Source organism: Hyla sarda, chromosome 4 (genome assembly GCF_029499605.1).
Source record: "Hyla sarda isolate aHylSar1 chromosome 4, aHylSar1.hap1, whole genome shotgun sequence".
In the NCBI taxonomy this organism is placed as follows: Eukaryota; Metazoa; Chordata; class Amphibia; order Anura; family Hylidae; genus Hyla; species Hyla sarda.
Window position 1 is genome coordinate 393,634,147 of NC_079192.1, and position 17,594 is coordinate 393,651,740.

Here is a 17,594-nt window from a genome sequence, read left to right on the forward strand (position 1 = left end):
ATGCCGAAACATCTGATGTGGAAATGTGGTGTGGAAATTCTGCGGTGTGAACAGTGCAGCGGAATCCAATTGAAAACAATGGGAATCTGCTGCAGCGGAAAAAATCAATGCAGACATTGTGCAAAAATTCTGCTGTGTGAACATACCCTTACAATGAACAACTACTACCACCAGACAGCGCTTATATTCTTAGTGATAATCAATTGTCTCTATCTCCCTGTTCCTTTTAGCTCCTATTCAGACCTACGTCCTTGGCGCAAATAATCAAGAAACGGTGAAATATTTTCAAGACGTCGAAGGCTGTGAATTGGCGACCAATATAACCTACCTAGGTGAGTGAGTCTCTGCATAGAAGACATGCTGAAGACTAGCCTCTGTATTCTAAAGGTGTGCTATAAAGATATAGGGGGGGCTCGGTTCCCTTTTTGGTTGTGCTGTGCATGGGAGACATCAGAGCAGCTAGTTTCCACCCACCACCTTAGGCGGTTTGAAGGGGTACTCCGCTGCTCAGCGTTTGGAACAAACTGTTCTGAACGCTGGAGCCGGCGCCGGGAGCTCGAAACATCATAGCTTCGCCTCATCATGAAGTCATGATGGCTGTCACGCCCCCTCCCAGAGACTTGCATTAAGGGGGCAGGACGTGGAGTCATTTGGGGGCGGGGTTATGACGTCACGAGCTCCCGACTCCAGCTTTCAGAACAGTTTGTTCCAAATGCCGAGCAGCGGAGTACCCCTTAAAATTAGACATAGAGAACTGAATTATATTGTTGCGAACACATTTGCAATTTGGTCCCGCCTGAATAAAGGAGAGTTCTTAGTATTCAAATGTTTGCAAGTTCTTTTAAACCGGTTGTATGTTCATGTACAGGTCGTAAAGGAGTATTTAACGGTGCCTCCGGCCTCCAGATTGCCTATCTAAGCGGCATAGAGTCCTCCAGCGAACCAGCCCCTGCCTACTGCTTTGTCGCGAAGGATGTAATGTCCCTGAAAGTGTCCCTAACTTCAAATTCCAAATTTAAGGGCGTGGACATATTACTGACGTCTCCATGGCCCAAAGAGGTCTGGAATTACGGCAATGCCCCGGTGGGTAGCTTTTATTGATTCTTGCTTTTATATTGTTATTGATACAATGAACTTTTCTAAATCAAAGAAAACCTACCTGCAAGGTAATTGGGTTTATAGATCAGAGAGAGAGGGAGAGGGAGGTCTTCTCTTCTGGATCCTCAGTGGGGATAATACACAGGGCATCTCTCTTTTAATTTCTTACCAGAACTTCCCAAATAAAATAAAAAATTCTAAAAAAAGAATGTACAAAAACTGCAAATAACAGACAATGGTCATCTCCTCCCACTTTTTTAAGATCAGTTGGGGTATGTAGCCTCAAACCTCTAGGGACAGTAAATTTATTAATATAATAAATAATATAATACCGTGGTCCCTCAAGTTACAATATTAATTGGTTCTAAAGGCACCAAAATGTCATCCAAAAATAGGAAAAAGTGAGGATTAAAGAAAAATAAGTAGATAACTTATATAGATAAAGAAAATCCTTACATATAAAAGTAAGAAAGATCTGCTGGGAGCTGTAAATCACTGTCTATGTCAGCGTTTCCCAAGCAGGGAGCCTCCAGCTGTTGCAAAACTACAACTCCCAGCATGCCCGGACAGCCAAAGGCTGTCCGGGCATGCTGGGAGTTGTATTTTGCAACAGCTGGGGGCACCCGGCTTTGGAAACACTGGTCTATGCATAGGGCAGGAGCTTCTTCAGGATTCTGTACAGTACACGCAATGTCCTAAAAAAAAAAGTTACATGGAGTCGCCCTTAACTGGTGTCCAAAGGAACAGGTAACCCTGGTACAGGTAAAGTGTACAGAACATGTAATACCTCCCTGTACTGTAGGGGGCGCTACCAGACAGCCAGTCAGTGCATACACTTTAGGAATACAGGGGTTTTACCAGTAAAATGTCCATTCTGATTGGTCAGTTCTTTCGGCCATTGACACGTTTCACAGATCTGTATATATGAGATATTAATGATATAGATATTATTTATATAGATATAGATATTAATTATATAGATATAAAATATACAGTGTGTGTGTGTGTGTGTATATATATATATATATATATATATATATATATATATATATATATATATATATATAATTAATATACCGTATTTATCGGCGTATAACACGCACTTTTTAGGCTAAAATTTTTAGCCTAAAGTCTGTGTGCGTGTTATACGCCGATACACCCCCAGGAAAGGCAGGGGGAGAGAGGCCGTCGCTGCCCGCTTCTCTCCCCCTGCCTTTCCTGGGGTCTAGAGCGCTGCTGTCGGCCCTTCTCACCCCCTGGCTATCGGCGCCGCTGCCCGTTCTGTCCCCCTGACTATCGGTGCCGGCGCCGATAGCCAGGGGGAGAGAAGTGGCGCCGACAGCCAGGGGGAGAGAAGGGGCAGCGGCACCCATTGCCGGCGCTGCTGCCCCGTTGCCTCCCCCCATCCCCGGTGGCATAATTACCTGAGTCGGGTCCGCGCTGCTGCAGGCCTCCGGCGTGTGTCCCCGGCGTCGTTGCTATGCGCTGAACGGCGCATGACGCCAGTGCGCCGCGCCGTGCATAGCGCCGATAGCCAGGGGGTGAGAAGGGCCGACAGCAGCGCTCTAGACCCCAGGAAAGGCAGGGGGAGAGAAGCGGGCAGCGACGGCCTCTCTCCCCCTGCCTTTCCTGGGGGTATATCGGGGTATACACACGCACACACGCACCCTCATTTTACCATGGATATTTGGGTAAATAACTTTTTTTACCCAAATATCCTTGGTAAAATGAGGGTGCGTGTTCAGGGATGTGGAAATCCCATAGCCCGACGCCCTGGACAAGTAGTTTTGGGTGCCGGGCAGGTGAATTGTTTATAGATTTAGCCCTGTATCGGGCTAGCAGGGCCGGACAGACTTCTCCCTTATTTTTCTTTAATGTCGGTGTGAGGTGCAGGAGCGGATGGAAGTCTACACCTCACACCGACACTCAAAGTGTATGGAGGGTGCGGCGGCCTCCAGCTGACTGCAGAGCCCCCTTATCTCCCCTCCCAGAGGATGGACGGAGCTCAGAAGACACAGCAGGGTGAGAGAAAGGACGAGCACAGCTCTGTGCACAGGTCCATCCCCGCACACAGCTCTATCCCTCCCCCTCCCCTGCTCTGTCTAGACAGGACCTAATCCACCACGGGGCGGTTGCTTGTTTGCACGGGGAAAACACAGAGCGGGGGGGGGGGGGGGGGGGGTGGAGGACTGAAATCTCACCTCACACCGGCCGGGACTACAGCTCTGATGTCCACTCATGGCCGCTCAGTGAGGAGGCAGAGAATACAGGCGGCGGCAGGAAGGGTGGTTGTATATGTAGGGTGTGAGTGTATGTAATGTATAATGGGGGGGCAGCGGCAGGTGTATGTATGATGTGTGCATATGTATGGTGTATATGTATGGTGTGAGTGTATGTAATGTATGATGTGTGTATAATGTCTGTGTGATGTGTATGTAATGTATACTGTGTATGATGTCTATGTGTGATGTGTATGTAATGTATGATGTGTGTATGATGTCTATGTGTGATGTGTATGTAATGTATGATGTGTGTATAATGTCTAAGTGTGATGTGTGTGTATGTGATATATGATGTGGGGGGGCAGCGGCAGGTGTATGTATGATGTGTATGTAATGTATACTGTGTGTATGATGTGTATGTAATGTATGATGTGTGTATAATGTCTATGTGTGATGTGTATGTAATGTATAATGTGTGTATGATGTCTATGTGTGATGTGTGTATGTGATGTATGATGTGGGGTGGGCAGCGGCAGGTGTATGTATGATGTGTGTATATGTATGGTGTATATGTATGGTGTATATGTATGGTGTGAGTGTATGTGTGTATGTAATGTATGATGTGGGGGGGGGGCAGTGGCGGGGGTGTGTGTATGTATGATATGTGTATGCATGAATGTTTTGTATAGGAGCGGACTGTCACGTCAGGCATTAGGGCAGTTGTGCCATCTAATTTTATTTATTTTTAGTGGCACCCGCACTAAATTGCACCCCCAGAATCCCGCCCCCTTAATACTCACCCGACGACCAAGAGCCCCACGGATGCACACAAACACGCCCAAACCAAAACTACAACTCCCAGCATGTTGGACCATAACCTAAACTGTAGAACTATAAAGTGCAACATGCTGGGAGTTGTAGTTTTGGTTCTGGTCAGCTGCAGAGCTATAGGCTACATCAGGGCATGCTGGGTGTTGTAGTTACTAACTGCAATTCCCAGTATTCCTTGACACATCCTATGGCTCTGCAGCTGACACAAACCAAAACTACGACTCCCAGCATGTTCCACAATAACCTTTACTGTACTATACAGTGCAACATGCTGCAACACCCACACAACCATAGGCTGTATCAGGGCATGCTGGGAGTTGTAGTTATCTTGTAACTAAATGCAACTTCCAGCATTTTCTGACACAAAATGCACCACATAAACTGGAGAAGCTGAACCCCCCCCCCCCCCAGTAACACATAAGTCCCTATTGAGACTGAAAAATAGTGATTAAAATATTTTAAAAAGTGCGTATATATGTGAATAAGCCCCTTTCCTAATAAAAGTTTCCAATTTTCTTTAAATAAAAATAATGTAGAAAAATAAACATAAGTGGTATCGCTGCATGTGGAAATGTCCAGACTATTAAAATATAATGTTAATTAAACCGTACGGTGAACGGTGTAAATGTAAAAAATAGTCCAGAATTGCTCATTTTTGGTCACTTCATATTAGAAATTTTTTATGGTGATCAAAAAGTTACCTCTAGACTTTTCTGGGCTTGTCTCGGGTGTAAGAGGAGCTACAGCTCTCCCACCACTAATATCCTGGCATGCTGCGATCGCCCATTAACCATTAGATCACCGCTGTCAGCAGTGTCTAAAGGGATTTTATATCCATCCCTGGTGGTCTAGTGGGGGGGGATCAGACTATTTTGGTTGAAATTATTTCATCAACCAGGACAAGTAGATTTTCTTGAGGGACAAGTAGATTGTGTTCCGCTTTAGTCCCTTGGACAAGTAGTTTTTTTTTTTAATTTCCACATCCCTGAGTGTTATAGGCCGGTGCGTGGTATACCCCGATAAATACGGTATATATATGTGTACTGTGTGTGTGTGTGTGTGTATGTATATGTGTATATATATATATATAATATATTTATATTTTATTATATAAGTATGATAATTTGTCAATTTCCTAAAAGCTGTGGTCTTTGGCTGTGAGTATTTTATCAGAAAATACCTTCATGTCTTCTGTAAGCCACACCTCCAGATTAAGGGCTCATTCACACTATGGAATCTCCGCCCGGAGATATTCTGTACAGAGACTCTTTCTGTAACGGGCAAAACAAGTTGGCGCTAGGACTTCTTTGAATTAAGACGTCGCTGTAGAGGGCATTGTATTTCCGAAGGCATTCCGCTGAAAGAATAAACATGTTCGTTCTTTTAGCGGAGTCTGGGGTCCGGAACAAAAGGATAAAACACACCACAATTACTACTGTTACTAATACCCTCTATGGAAAAGTATCCAGTATTCATATCCAGCTAGTACCCACATAGAATATAGAGTTTTGTTTTGTCCACAGACGGATATAGATGTGAAGACCTGCGGATCTGCGTCGGTCGCCAGTCTCGCCGCCACCTTAAAGCCTCGATATCACTTCTCTGCACTGCAAGGAGCAAACTATGAGCGGCTCCCATACAGGTAGGTAAGGAGTCTTTAATATCATTCATTACTAAATGTGGCTGCACATATGAGATCCATTCACTTGTGTGTACATCACCCATCCCCTTTTTTGGCATTGGAGTCTTAAAGGGGTACTCCGCCCCCAGACATCTTATCCCCATCCAAAGGAATGGGGATAAGATGTCTGATCGCGGAGGTCCCGCTAGTGCTGGGCGATATGACGAAAAATGTATATCACGGTATTTTTCTAAATGATGGCGGTTTCACGGTATTTAACGTTTGTTTGTTTTTCACGCCTGACTGGGGGTTAACCTCATTTTCTAGTAATCTAGACAGTAATTACTGCAGTAAATTGCCTTACAATGACCTATTTAACTGTCATGAGTACTGAATATTGTAGAAAAACATTAATGTTCACACTAGTGTTAATACAGTTTTAATACAACAGACCTGGATAAGAAGTCTAGGGGCGGAGTACCCCTTTAATTCATGACATTTCTCTTTACTACAGGAACCACTTGGTCTTACAAGAAAATGCCCAGCACGTCAGTCGGTTCATCGCCCTGGCAAGTGTTGGCAATCCTGGTAAGAAGAAGGTAAAGCAGGACAAAGCTGTGTTTTTATAGGGATATGTAATAAAGGATGTGCCCACCGGTGCCAAAATGTTTTACTGTTCCAGGAAATAATTGTACAGATATTGATTCCCAATCCCTCGTCCTCTTGTGTTTACAGCTCCTGTGCAGTCCACTTTATCCTCATGACTATAGATCAGGCCTGTGGATCCCCAGCTGTAGGAAACGCTACAACTCTCTCCATGCCCTGAAAGCCTTTGGCCGTCTGGGCATGGTGGGCGTTGAAGTGTTGACACCTGCAGAGCTGTAGGCTATGGCACTGGTGTAGGCTATGGCACTGGTGTAGGCTATGGCACTGGTGTAGGCTATGGCACTGGTGTAGGCTATGGCACTGGTGTAGGCTATGGCACTGGTGTAGGCTATGGCACTGGTGTAGGCTATGGCACTGGTGTAGGCTATGGCACTGGTGTAGGCTATGGCACGGGTGTAGGCTATGGCACGGGTGTAGGCTATGGCACGGGTGTAGGCTATGGCACGGGTGTAGGCTATGGCACGGGTGTAGGCTATGATCACCAATTCTATTTTTTTTTTTGTTTTTTTTTAAGACCTTTTATGTGAACCGATACTTTTTAGGTACTCACTGATACCATTTGGTTTTTGTGATGCATTATCTAGGTGGTCTCTTTCTCCGCCCCCCCCCCCCCCCCCCCCCAGTTTGCAAGTAGCTCACTTTATTAGGTTTGTAGTCCCACATTAGCTGCCAGGTAGTCCTCTTTAGTTGGCAGGCAGTCCTCCCCAATATCCAGGTTGTCCCCTCAGTTGGCATGTAATTCCCTCATAGCCATAGGCACTCAGTTTTCCCTATTAGGCATATAGTCCTTCCCAGTTGGCATGCAGTTCTCCTGATTAGGCTTGTTGTCCCCCATTATCCAGGTAGTCCCCGTAGTTGGCATGTTGTGGTTCCCATTAGACATGTGATCCCCGTTAGCCAGTCAGTTCCCACTATTGGGTATGTAGTTCCCCGGTAGGTAACCCCCCCCCCCCCCCCCCTTCTTTCCAGTTGGTAGACGGTCCTCCCTATTAGGCATGTAGTCCCCCATTATCCAGGTAGCCCCCCACCAGTAGGCAGCAAGTTCTCTTTGTTGTGTATGAAGAAGTGCTAATCTAATATTCAGAGTAGTTTCAAAGTAAATGTTCTTTTTGTGTTTCCCAGATCCATCCTTTTGGAGATTTGCTTCATTACACACATTTCCCTTGTCTTACCAGACTGCTACAAGTGTGTGTGTGTGTGTATATATATATATACTTTCCTCCTCTGAGCTTCAGAACCACACCCAACTTGGAGACAGACTGGGAGCATTTTTTGAAAGAAAGTAGCTCTGTTTTTCTATTCCTGGATAACCCCTTAACGACGCAGACGTACATTGACATCCTGCACATGACCGCGAGCATCAGCGTAACGGCGTACATCAGTGATAGCGCTGATGTGTGCCATTAACCCCTCAGATGCCATGATCAATACAGTATAAAATAAATGTGGAAAATCCCCTCCCACATTAAAAATGTAAATTGTCCCTTTTTTTTTTTTTTACCCCCAAAAAATGTAAAAAAAAAAAAAAAAAAAATTGTAATTTGGTTAAAAAGTAAGTGATTTTTTTTTAAAAGCGGTACAATAGAAAAGTATGTAATTATGGGTATCATTTTAATCATAGTGACCCACAGAATAAAGAAAACCTGTCATTTTTACCGTAAGTTGTACAGCATGAAAACGAAGCATTCCAAAACTAGCAAAATTGTGGTTTACTTTTCAATTTCCCCACACACATAGTATTTTTTTGGTTGTACCATCCTAAAAAGAGTTATGATTTTTAGAAGGCGAGGAGGAAAAAACAAAAGCATGAAAATGAAATCCTTAAGGCCAAAATGGGCTAAGTCCTTAAGGGGTTAAAGGACATCTGCAGCCTAAATACGCTTATCCACAGGATAGGGGGATAAGTGTTTGATCGTGGGGGGGGTCCGAACACTGGTACCCCTACGATCTCCTGAATGGGGCCCCTGCATTGCCGCGCTTTGCTGCTCACTGAGTTCGGCGGTATGCCCCCTGCATGCCCTCTCCCCATACAGCTCTATGGGAGAGGCGCGAACACTGCATCCCAGCCTCTCCCATAGAACTGCATGGAGGAGGCATGTCGGCCGAAACTCCGCCTGCACAGGAGATTTGTGGCTCCATACAGGAGATCACGGGGGTCGCAGCGGTCGGACTCCCCACGATCAAACACTTATCCCCTATCCACAGGATAGGGGATAAGTGCATTTTAGGCTTCAGGTGGCCTTTAAGGGAATTAACTGTACAAAGTTTATGTCCCAAAGGCAGCATGTGTGAGTAATAATGGTACCTCCACTATGTAACTTGTTTCAGTACATCTATGCCTTCAACATTGTGCCGATGAGTGGGACGGATTCAGCTGAGCTGGTGAAGCAGCCACTAGATGTCACCGAAAACCCATATAGGAAGTCGGGGAAGGATGAGAAGAAGACTCAGAGGAGTAAGGCCTTGGAGGAGGTAACGGGGTGATGTTATATGTAGACGTATATATGCGTATGTGTGTGTATGTGCCCAACTTAATGTCCATTCTCCACATACGTTGTTTTAACCCCTGCATATTTTGTGAGATAGAACGTGTGTTTTCTCCTTGTGAGCTCAGAAATGCTTATGACTTGACAAAGGGAGGAATCCCGAAAGCTTGTCTCTACATAATCTTGTTAGTCCAATAAAAAAGGTATTACAAGATACTGCAACTACAGATGATTTTGCTTTTTGCGTCACTGGACTAATACGGCTACTCCTAACTAATCTATATTGGAAGATCCTTCCGTTTGTGTCCAAGTCCCGGGACCCTCAGGCTCTGGCAGTGGACGCCCTAGAGATTCCTCCCTACCCTATCTGTTCCCTCCTCTTCCGCTCCTTCCCAGGGTGCTGCTCAAGGCAGAGGACGTCCCCGCTATTCTGGTAGCTCCAGATTGGCCCCGAAGGTCGTGGTACGCCAACATAGTCAGGCTTATGGACGACGCTCCTCTGCGCCTTTCGCTCCACCCGGACCTACTCTCTCAGGGTCCTCTTTGCCACCCCAATTTACAGTCGCTGCATTTGACGGCGTGGCGGTTGAGACCGCGGTTTTGAGGGCCCACGGGTTCTCTTCCCAAGTCATTCACACCATGCTCAAGGCTCGTAAGCCCTCCTCCGCAAGAATTTACCACCGTACTTGGCGGTCTTATTTTCATTGGTGTGAATCTCAGGACTTCTCCCCGGTAACCTTCTCCCCCGTCTTCCCTCCTTTTTGCAGTCGGGGTTGGAACTGGGGTTGTCTCTCAGTTCCTTTAAGGGTTAGGTTTCGGCCCTTACTGTTCTTTTCCAGCGGCCCCTTGCTTATAATTCTCATGTCCGGACCTTCCTGCAAGGAGTGGCGCACGCTGTTCCTCCTTATCGGTCACCCTCTCCCCCTTGGGACTTGAATTTTGTTCTGAGTGCCCTCCAGGGTGCACCCTTTGAGCCCCTTAGAGAGGTGTCTCTCCGCCTCCTTTCTTGGAAAGTGGCGTTTCTTGTTGCTATCCCCTCCATCCGGAGGGTGTCTGAATTGGCAGCTCTTTCCTGCCGTTCTCCGTTTCTGGTGATCCACCAGGACAAGGTAGTTTTCCGGCCAGATCCTTCCTTTTTGCCTAAGGTGGTCTCGGCCTTTCCTCTCAATGAGGACGTTGTCCTCCCGTCCTTTTGTCCGGCTCCTTCTCATCCTAAGGAGCGCTTGCTACACAAGCTGGATGTAGTTCGGGCTGTTCGGTCTTATCTCTCCATCACTTCTTCGTTTCGTCAGTGTGATTCCTTTTTCGTCCTTACGGAAGGTCGTCGCAAGGGACAGTCTGCTTCCAAGGCCACCATTTCTCGGTGGATTCGTTCCGCCATTTCGGAAGCCTATCGCTGTAAGGGGAAGAGTCCTCCTTTCAGAGTTGTGGCTCATTCTACCCGTTCTGTTTGGGCATCCTGGGCTCTCCAGAATAGAGCCTCGGCCTCGCAGATTTGCAAGGCGGCTACCTGGTCGTCTTTGTACACTTTTTCGAGGTTTTACAGAGTTCATACTTTCGCATCGGCTGATGCTAGTCTGGGTCGTAAAGTGTTGCAGGCAGCAGTGGATTGGCCGTCTGCCTGACTGCTTATCTGCCCACCCAAGGGACGGCTTTGGTACGTCCCACGGTCGGTGTTCCCCAATGGAGCCGATAGAGAAAAGGAGATTTTTGTTTACTTACCGTAAAATCTTTCTTGAAGGATCCATTGGGGGACACAGCTCCCCTACCTCTTTGGGATTTTCCTTTGGTTCTCTGTCCAAGGGTGTGTTGAGTTATGTTTTTTCTTCTGGTTCTCGGACAGTTTTGGGTTTTTCTTTGACCTGCTGGTCTCCTCTTATTGTTCTGGAACTTAAACTGACTAGCTCAGGGCCTGAAGGCGGGTATATCCTGCTGGGAGGAGCTGACTTTTTTTATTACCATAGTGTCACACCTCCTAGAGACAGCAGCATACACCCACGGTCTGGGTCCCCCAATGGATCCTTCGAGAAAGAGATTTTACGGTAAGTAAACAAAAATCTCCTAGGAAATACTTTCATCTTTACATAGTTGAATGTGCTGACAACAAAATCACACAAAAATTATCAATGGAAATCAAATTTATCAACCCATGGAGGTCTGGATATGGAGTCACACTCAAAATCAAAGTGGAAAACCCCACTACAGGCTGATCCAACTTTATGTAATGTCCTTAAAACAAGTCACAATGAGGCTCGGTAGTGTGTGTGGCCTCCCCGTGCCCGTATGACCTCCCTACAATGCCTGGGCATGCTCCTGATGAGGTGTCCGGTGGTCTCCTGAGGGGATGTCCTCCCAGACCTGGACTAAAGCATCCGCCAACTCCTGGACAGTCTGTGGTGAATGGAGTGAGACATGATGTCCCAGATGTGCTCAATCGGATTCAGGTCTGGGGAACGGGCGGCCCAGTCCATAGCATCAATGCCTTCCTCTTGCAGGAACTGCTGACACACTACAGCCACATGAGGTCTAGCATTGTCTTGCATTAGGAGGAACCCAGGACCAACCGCACCAGCATATGGTCTCACAAGGGGTCTGAGGATCTCATCTCGGTACCTAATGGCAGTCAGGCTACCTCTGGCAAGCACATGGAGGGCTGTGTGGCCCCCTAAAGAAATGCCACCCCACACCATTACTGACCCACCGCCAAACTGGTCATGCTGGAGGATGTTGCAGGCAGCAGAACGTTGTCTCCAGACTCTGTCACGTCTGTCTCGTGCTCAGTGTGAACCTGCTTGATCTGTGAAGAGCACAGGGCGCCAGTGGCCAATTTGCCAATCTTGGTCTTGGGAAAAATGTAGGCAGCATTAGGAAATAATTTCAGTGTTAAAATTAAATTCAGTATCGCCTACCTGTCACATGGGCTAAAACAGGTTATCAGAAGGCATACACAAGAACCTCTACATTATTCTTCAATAATAGCCTATGCCGCACTAAATATGCAAAAACTATTTCCCAGAGTTCTTTAACTTCTACAGTATCCATGACGTACCGGTACGTCATGAGTCCGCTCCCGTTCTATAATGCGGTGCCGTGCACTAGTAACCCTTTGCCGCGTCTAAATCGAAAGTAAATCTTTGCCGATTAGCTCAGGGGGCTGTTTGGGATGTCCACGTCAAAATCGCGGCATCCCGATCAGCTGTGACACAGCAGGACCTTACCTTCCTCCTGGTGTCCGATCGCTGAATGACTGCTCAGTGCCTGAGATCCAGTCATGAGCAGTAAAGCGGCAGAATCGTTGATCAATGGTTTCTTATGAGAAACCACTGATCAATGTAAAAGATCAGTGTGTGCAGTGTTATAGCCCCCTATGGGAGCAATAACATTGCAAAAAAAAAAAGTGAATAAAGATCATTTAACACCTCCCCTAATAAAAGTTTGAATCACCCCCCTTTTCCCATTAAAAAAAAAATGTAAATAAAAATAAACATATGTGGTATCGCCACGTGGGGAAATGTCTGAATTATAAAAATATATTGTTAATTAAACCAAAATCAAACCTATATAAGTAGGGGATCATTTTAACCTTATGGACCTACAGAATAAAGAGACGGTGTCCTTTTTACCGAAAAATTTACTGCGTAGAAACGGAAGCCCCCAAAAGTTACAAAATTGCGTTATTTTTTTTTTTCAATTTTGTCTCACAATGATTTTTTTTTTCCCTTTCGCTGTAGATTTTTGGGTAAAATGACTGAAGTCATTACAAAGTAGAATTTGTGGTGCAAAAAATTAGCCATCATATGGATTTTTAGCTGCAAAATTGAAAGGGTTATGATTTTTTTTAAAGTAAGGAGGAAAAAACGAAAATGAAAAAAAACAGAAAAACCCTGGGTCCTTAAGGGGTTAAGGAAAGTAAATGACGTATAAGTCGTTCACAATAGGTGCAGTCTTTCAGAACTGCATGAATGTGTGGTCATGTTTGGGTTATACTCTGTTCTACCACTAGATGGCATGATTTTACGCTCTTTTATGCATGGGTTATACCAGTGGTCTCAAACTGTGGCCCTCCAGATGTTTAAAATTTCAACTCCCAGCATGCCCGGACAGCCGTTGGCTGTAAGTTGACGTTTTGCAACATCTGGAGGAACATAGTTTGAGACCACTGGGTTGTACACTATTCCACCACCAGGTGGCAGTGTTCATCTCTTTAAGCGGCTTCTGTTCAGTGTCTTCATTGATCTCTGCTCATTACCCAGCTTTTCTAATTGACTTCCCAGAAGGCCCCAGCTGTAGTGACACATTATCTAGTTACTGGTGAGACTTCCCTTCTGACCTGATGGATTGAATGTTGTTCAGACATTTGTCTAATTACAGATTACAAGTGTAATGTGGATTATTTTCACTGTTAAAGATGCCGCTAATCACTTCATTTCTTCCATCTCCGCAGGAAGAGCCGGCGCAGCAGTTTTTCTTCGACTTGAATAGGCAGCAAGGAAAGAAACGGCAGTCTGACGGGAGGGGTGGGCACCAGGGCAAACAGCCCAAGAAACACCGTGAGTCCACTACAACTCCTTGTATGGAAAGATAAAACACAAGATAAAATAGCTGAACTCCAATATAATAAGTAATGTATGTGCACAGTGATCTCACCAGCAGAATAGTGAGTACAGCTCTGGGGTATAATACAGGATATAACTCAGGATCAGTACAGGATAAGTAATGTAATGTATGTACACAGTGAACTCACCAGCAGAATAGTGAGTACAGCTCTGGAGTATAATACAGGATATAACTCAGGATCAGTACAGTATAAGTAATGTAATGTATGTACACAGTGACCTCACCAGCAGAATAGTGAGTACAGCTCTGGAGTATAATACAGGATATAACTCAGGATCAGTACAGGATAAGTAATGTATGTACACAGTGACCTCACCAGCAGAATAGTGAGTACAGCTCTGGAGTATAATACAGGATATAACTCAGGATCAGTACAGGATAAGTAATGTAATGTATGTATACAGTGACCTCACCAGCAGAATAGTGAGTACAGCTCTGGAGTATAATACAGGATATAACTCAGGATCAGTACAGGATAAGTAATGTATGTACACAGTGAACTCACCAGCAGAATAGGGAGTACAGCTCTGGGGTATAATACAGGATATAACTCAGGACCCATAAAATATGCCAAATCTACAGAAGACACACAAAAGCCAAATCAATGTGTCATTAAGGGGTTAAGCCTCAGAGTGTGTGTTTAACTAGATTAAAGAGCTAAACCTCTTCTTATCGTCTGCCTTTCAGCTCAGCCCACCGGACCCTGCTGGTTCTGTCTCGCCAGTCCTGAAGTGGAGAAGCATCTGGTGGTCAGCATTGGGGAACATGTAAGTGTCTGAGGTGAAGAACATCCAGATGAATAGGTCACATAATGTAATGTGGGTTTAAAAAGAAAACAAACAACAAAACACACACACACCCTGTATTTACCCTTATCTGCAGCTTTAAACTTGGGTGCAAGGGCGTACCTGTACGCCCTGCTTCCGCAACAGGTTAATCCAGTTTGCTGCTATTTTAAAAATTTTGGCTTTTCTGCACAAACCCTTAAAAAACCTACTACCTGGTCCCCACTATTCACCACCTCCTGGTGACTTCATGATATGAAGGAATAGCTGATCTGTCAGTAACTAGTCACTGGCTGCAGCGGGGACCTGTATCAGCTAGTGATTGGCTTAGGGGCCACCTATTTGTATAGAGACAGATACCAGGTAGTAATGAGCAGTGGGGATCAGGAATAGTCACAGTGGCAATTTGCAGCCACTTTTGGAAGAACAAATGTATCGCCAGATGACCCCTTTTATCAAATACAGTATTTCTCTATTATTCAGATTTTTACAATTTTTCACTCAGAATGCACTATTATTCACATTTTTGTTCTTCTTTCTCAGAATGCACTATTACTTAGATTCTGGCACTTTTCTCTCAGAATGTACTATTCACATTGTTCTTTTCTGTCAAAATGCACAAAAAATTTTTTTTTTTTTTTACATTTTTCTCTAATTGCGCTATACAGATTTTCAGCATTTTTATCTCCAGAGTGCACTATTATTCCGATTTTTGCGCTTTTCTCTCAGCTTGCATTTATGTTCAGATTTCCGCTATTTTTCTGTGATTGCGCTTTTATTCAGTTTATGCTTATTTCTCCCGGATTGCAATTTTCAGATCAATCTGAACAATACACATTATTATTATTTATAGTTTAACCCATTAAGGACCCGGGGTTTTTCTGTTTTTGCCTTTTCGTTTTTTCCTCCCTAACTTTAAAAAAAATCATGACTCTTTAAATTTTGCACCTAAAAATACATATGATGGCTTATTTTTTTTGCACCACCAATTCTAATTTGTAATGCAGTCAGTCATTTTACCCAAAAATCTACGGTGAAATGAAAAAAAAAAAATAATTGTGCAACAAAATTGAAGAAATAAACACCATTTTGTAAATTTTGGGGGCTTCCGTTTCTACGCAGTGCATTTTCGTAAAAAATGACACCTTGTCTCTATTCTTTAGGTCCATACGGTTAAAATGATACCCTACTTATATAGGTTTGATTTTGCCGTACTTCAGAAAAAATTCATAACTACATGCAGAACAATATATATATATATATATATAGTCATCTTCTGACCCCTATAACTTTTTTATTTTACTGCGTATTGGGTGGTATGAGGACTAATTTTTTGCGCTGTGATCTGAAGTTTTTAGCGGTACCATTATTGTATTGATTGGACTTCTTGATTGCTTTTTATTAATTTTTTTCATGATATAAAGTGACCAAAAATACGCTATTTTGGACTTTGGAATTTTTTTTTGTGGTTTAAAGGAGAACTCCAGACCATAAAAATTGTCCCCCATAGTGTCGGCAGTAAAGAAATAAAGATGTACATATCTTCCTCCGCTCCCCTGGGGCTTCCGGTAACTGTCTCCGGTCTTCGCCGCAATCCACTTCCTGGTTGCCGGTGGTCGGATGAATCAGCCAATCGCCAGCCGCAGCGCAGTCCGACCCGGCTGGCGATAGGCTGAGCAGTAGTGTGACGTTTTCCGCCCCGGCTGCAGGTGCCGGTGTAGTGAAGAATTTTGTCTCCTGAAGCGTTTTCACACTGCCGCTTAGCCAATCGCTGGCCAAGTCGGACTGCGCTTCGGCTGGTGATTGGCTGATTCATCCGACCACCGGCAACCAGGAAGTGGATTGCGGCAGAAACTGGAGCCGGTTACTGGAGGCCCCGGGGGAGCGGAGGAAGGTATGTACATCTTTATTTTTTTTACTGCCGGCACTCTGGGGGACAATTTTTATGGTCTAGAGTTCTCCTTTAATTAAGGATATATATGCGGTGATACCACATATGTTTATTTTTATGTACACAGTTTTTTGTTTTTGTTTTTTAATGGAAAAAGGGGGGTGATTCTTACTTTTATTAGGGAAGGGGTTAAATGATCTCTTATAAACTTTTTTTATTTTTTTTTATTTTTTATTTTTTGCAATGTTATTGCTCCCATAGGGGGCTATAACACTGCACACACTGATCTTTTACATTGATCGTTGTTTTCCCATAGGAAACCATTGATCACTGATTCTGCCGCTTGACTGCTCATGCCTGGATCTCGGGGACTGAGCAGTCATTCGGCGATCGGACATGTAGGAGGAAGGTAAGGCACCCTCCTTTTGTCCCTCAGCTGTTCAGGGTGGCGCGATTTCGCTACTGCTGTCCTGAACAGCCCACTGAGCTAGCCGGAAGTAGTTTACTTTCACTTTAGATGCGGCAATCAACTTTGAACGCTGCATCTAAAGGATTAATAGCTAGAAGCCACGGGTCCTGGCCGTTGTTAGAGGCCCCGCGTTATAGAAAGGGAGAGGATTCAGGACGTAAGTGGTTAAAGGAGTACTCCAGTGGAGGGGGATTTCTAATCAAGAAAGTTATACAGATATTTTTTTACACAGAAGTAATTTACATATTTATCCTTTCAGTACTTATCAACTGCTGTATGCTCCAGAGGAAGTTGTGTAGTTCTTTCCAGTCTGACCACAGTGCTCTCTGCTGCCACCTCTGTGTCAGGAACTGTCCAGCGCAGGAGCAAATGCACATAGCGAATCACTCTTTCTCTGGACAGTTCCTGACACAGACAGAGGTGTCAGCAGAGAGCACTGTGGTCAGACTGGAAAGGGCTACACAACTTCCTCTGTTGCATACAGCAGCTGGTAAGTACTGGAAGGATTAAGATTTTTACATAGAAGTAATTTATAACTTTCTGACACCAGTCGATTTTAGAATATTCTTTTTTTTCATCCGGAGTACCCCTTTAATTTTGAAACCCTGGCAATTATCAATTACCCTGCAACTAAACCCTCCTGAACTTGTGATGTTATTGCAGCGGCTCATCCGTCTAAATTGTGGATCAGCTTGATGACGTCACATAGATAATAAGAGCGGCGGGAGTCTATAGAGGTCATTTCCAGATCCATGTCCTCTCCGCTACCGCGTCGGCTCTGACATCTCATTACATCTCATTAGTTTAAGTCTGTAAAGTCAGGTTCTCCTGCCTTACGTGATGACTTGACTCTGTCTGAGGGACGAACGCTCCCAGTGATGACTTAATACAGGATGTAGATTTACTTC

The 17,594-nt window shown here is 44.6% G+C and overlaps 1 protein-coding gene across 5 annotated transcripts in view; it reads left to right on the forward strand.

The window, feature by feature from the left end:
• CWF19L1 (CWF19 like cell cycle control factor 1) overlaps positions 1-17,594 on the forward strand; it is a 44,063-nt gene that overhangs the window by 6,327 nt on the left and 20,142 nt on the right. For 2 of the 5 annotated variants that reach the window (XM_056517201.1, XM_056517200.1), the window contains exons 4-10: positions 231-332; positions 869-1,083; positions 5,675-5,793; positions 6,287-6,371; positions 8,767-8,910; positions 13,369-13,474; positions 14,229-14,308. In XM_056517201.1, the coding sequence (XP_056373176.1) occupies positions 979-1,083; positions 5,675-5,793; positions 6,287-6,371; positions 8,767-8,910; positions 13,369-13,474; positions 14,229-14,308 (639 nt within the window). In that variant the 5' untranslated portion in view covers positions 231-332; positions 869-978. Of the gene's footprint in view, positions 1-230; positions 333-868; positions 1,084-5,674; positions 5,798-6,286; positions 6,372-8,766; positions 8,911-13,368; positions 13,475-14,228; positions 14,309-17,594 lie in introns of those variants that run through there. The other 3 variants (XM_056517203.1, XM_056517202.1, XM_056517204.1) reach the window with 3 other exon arrangements.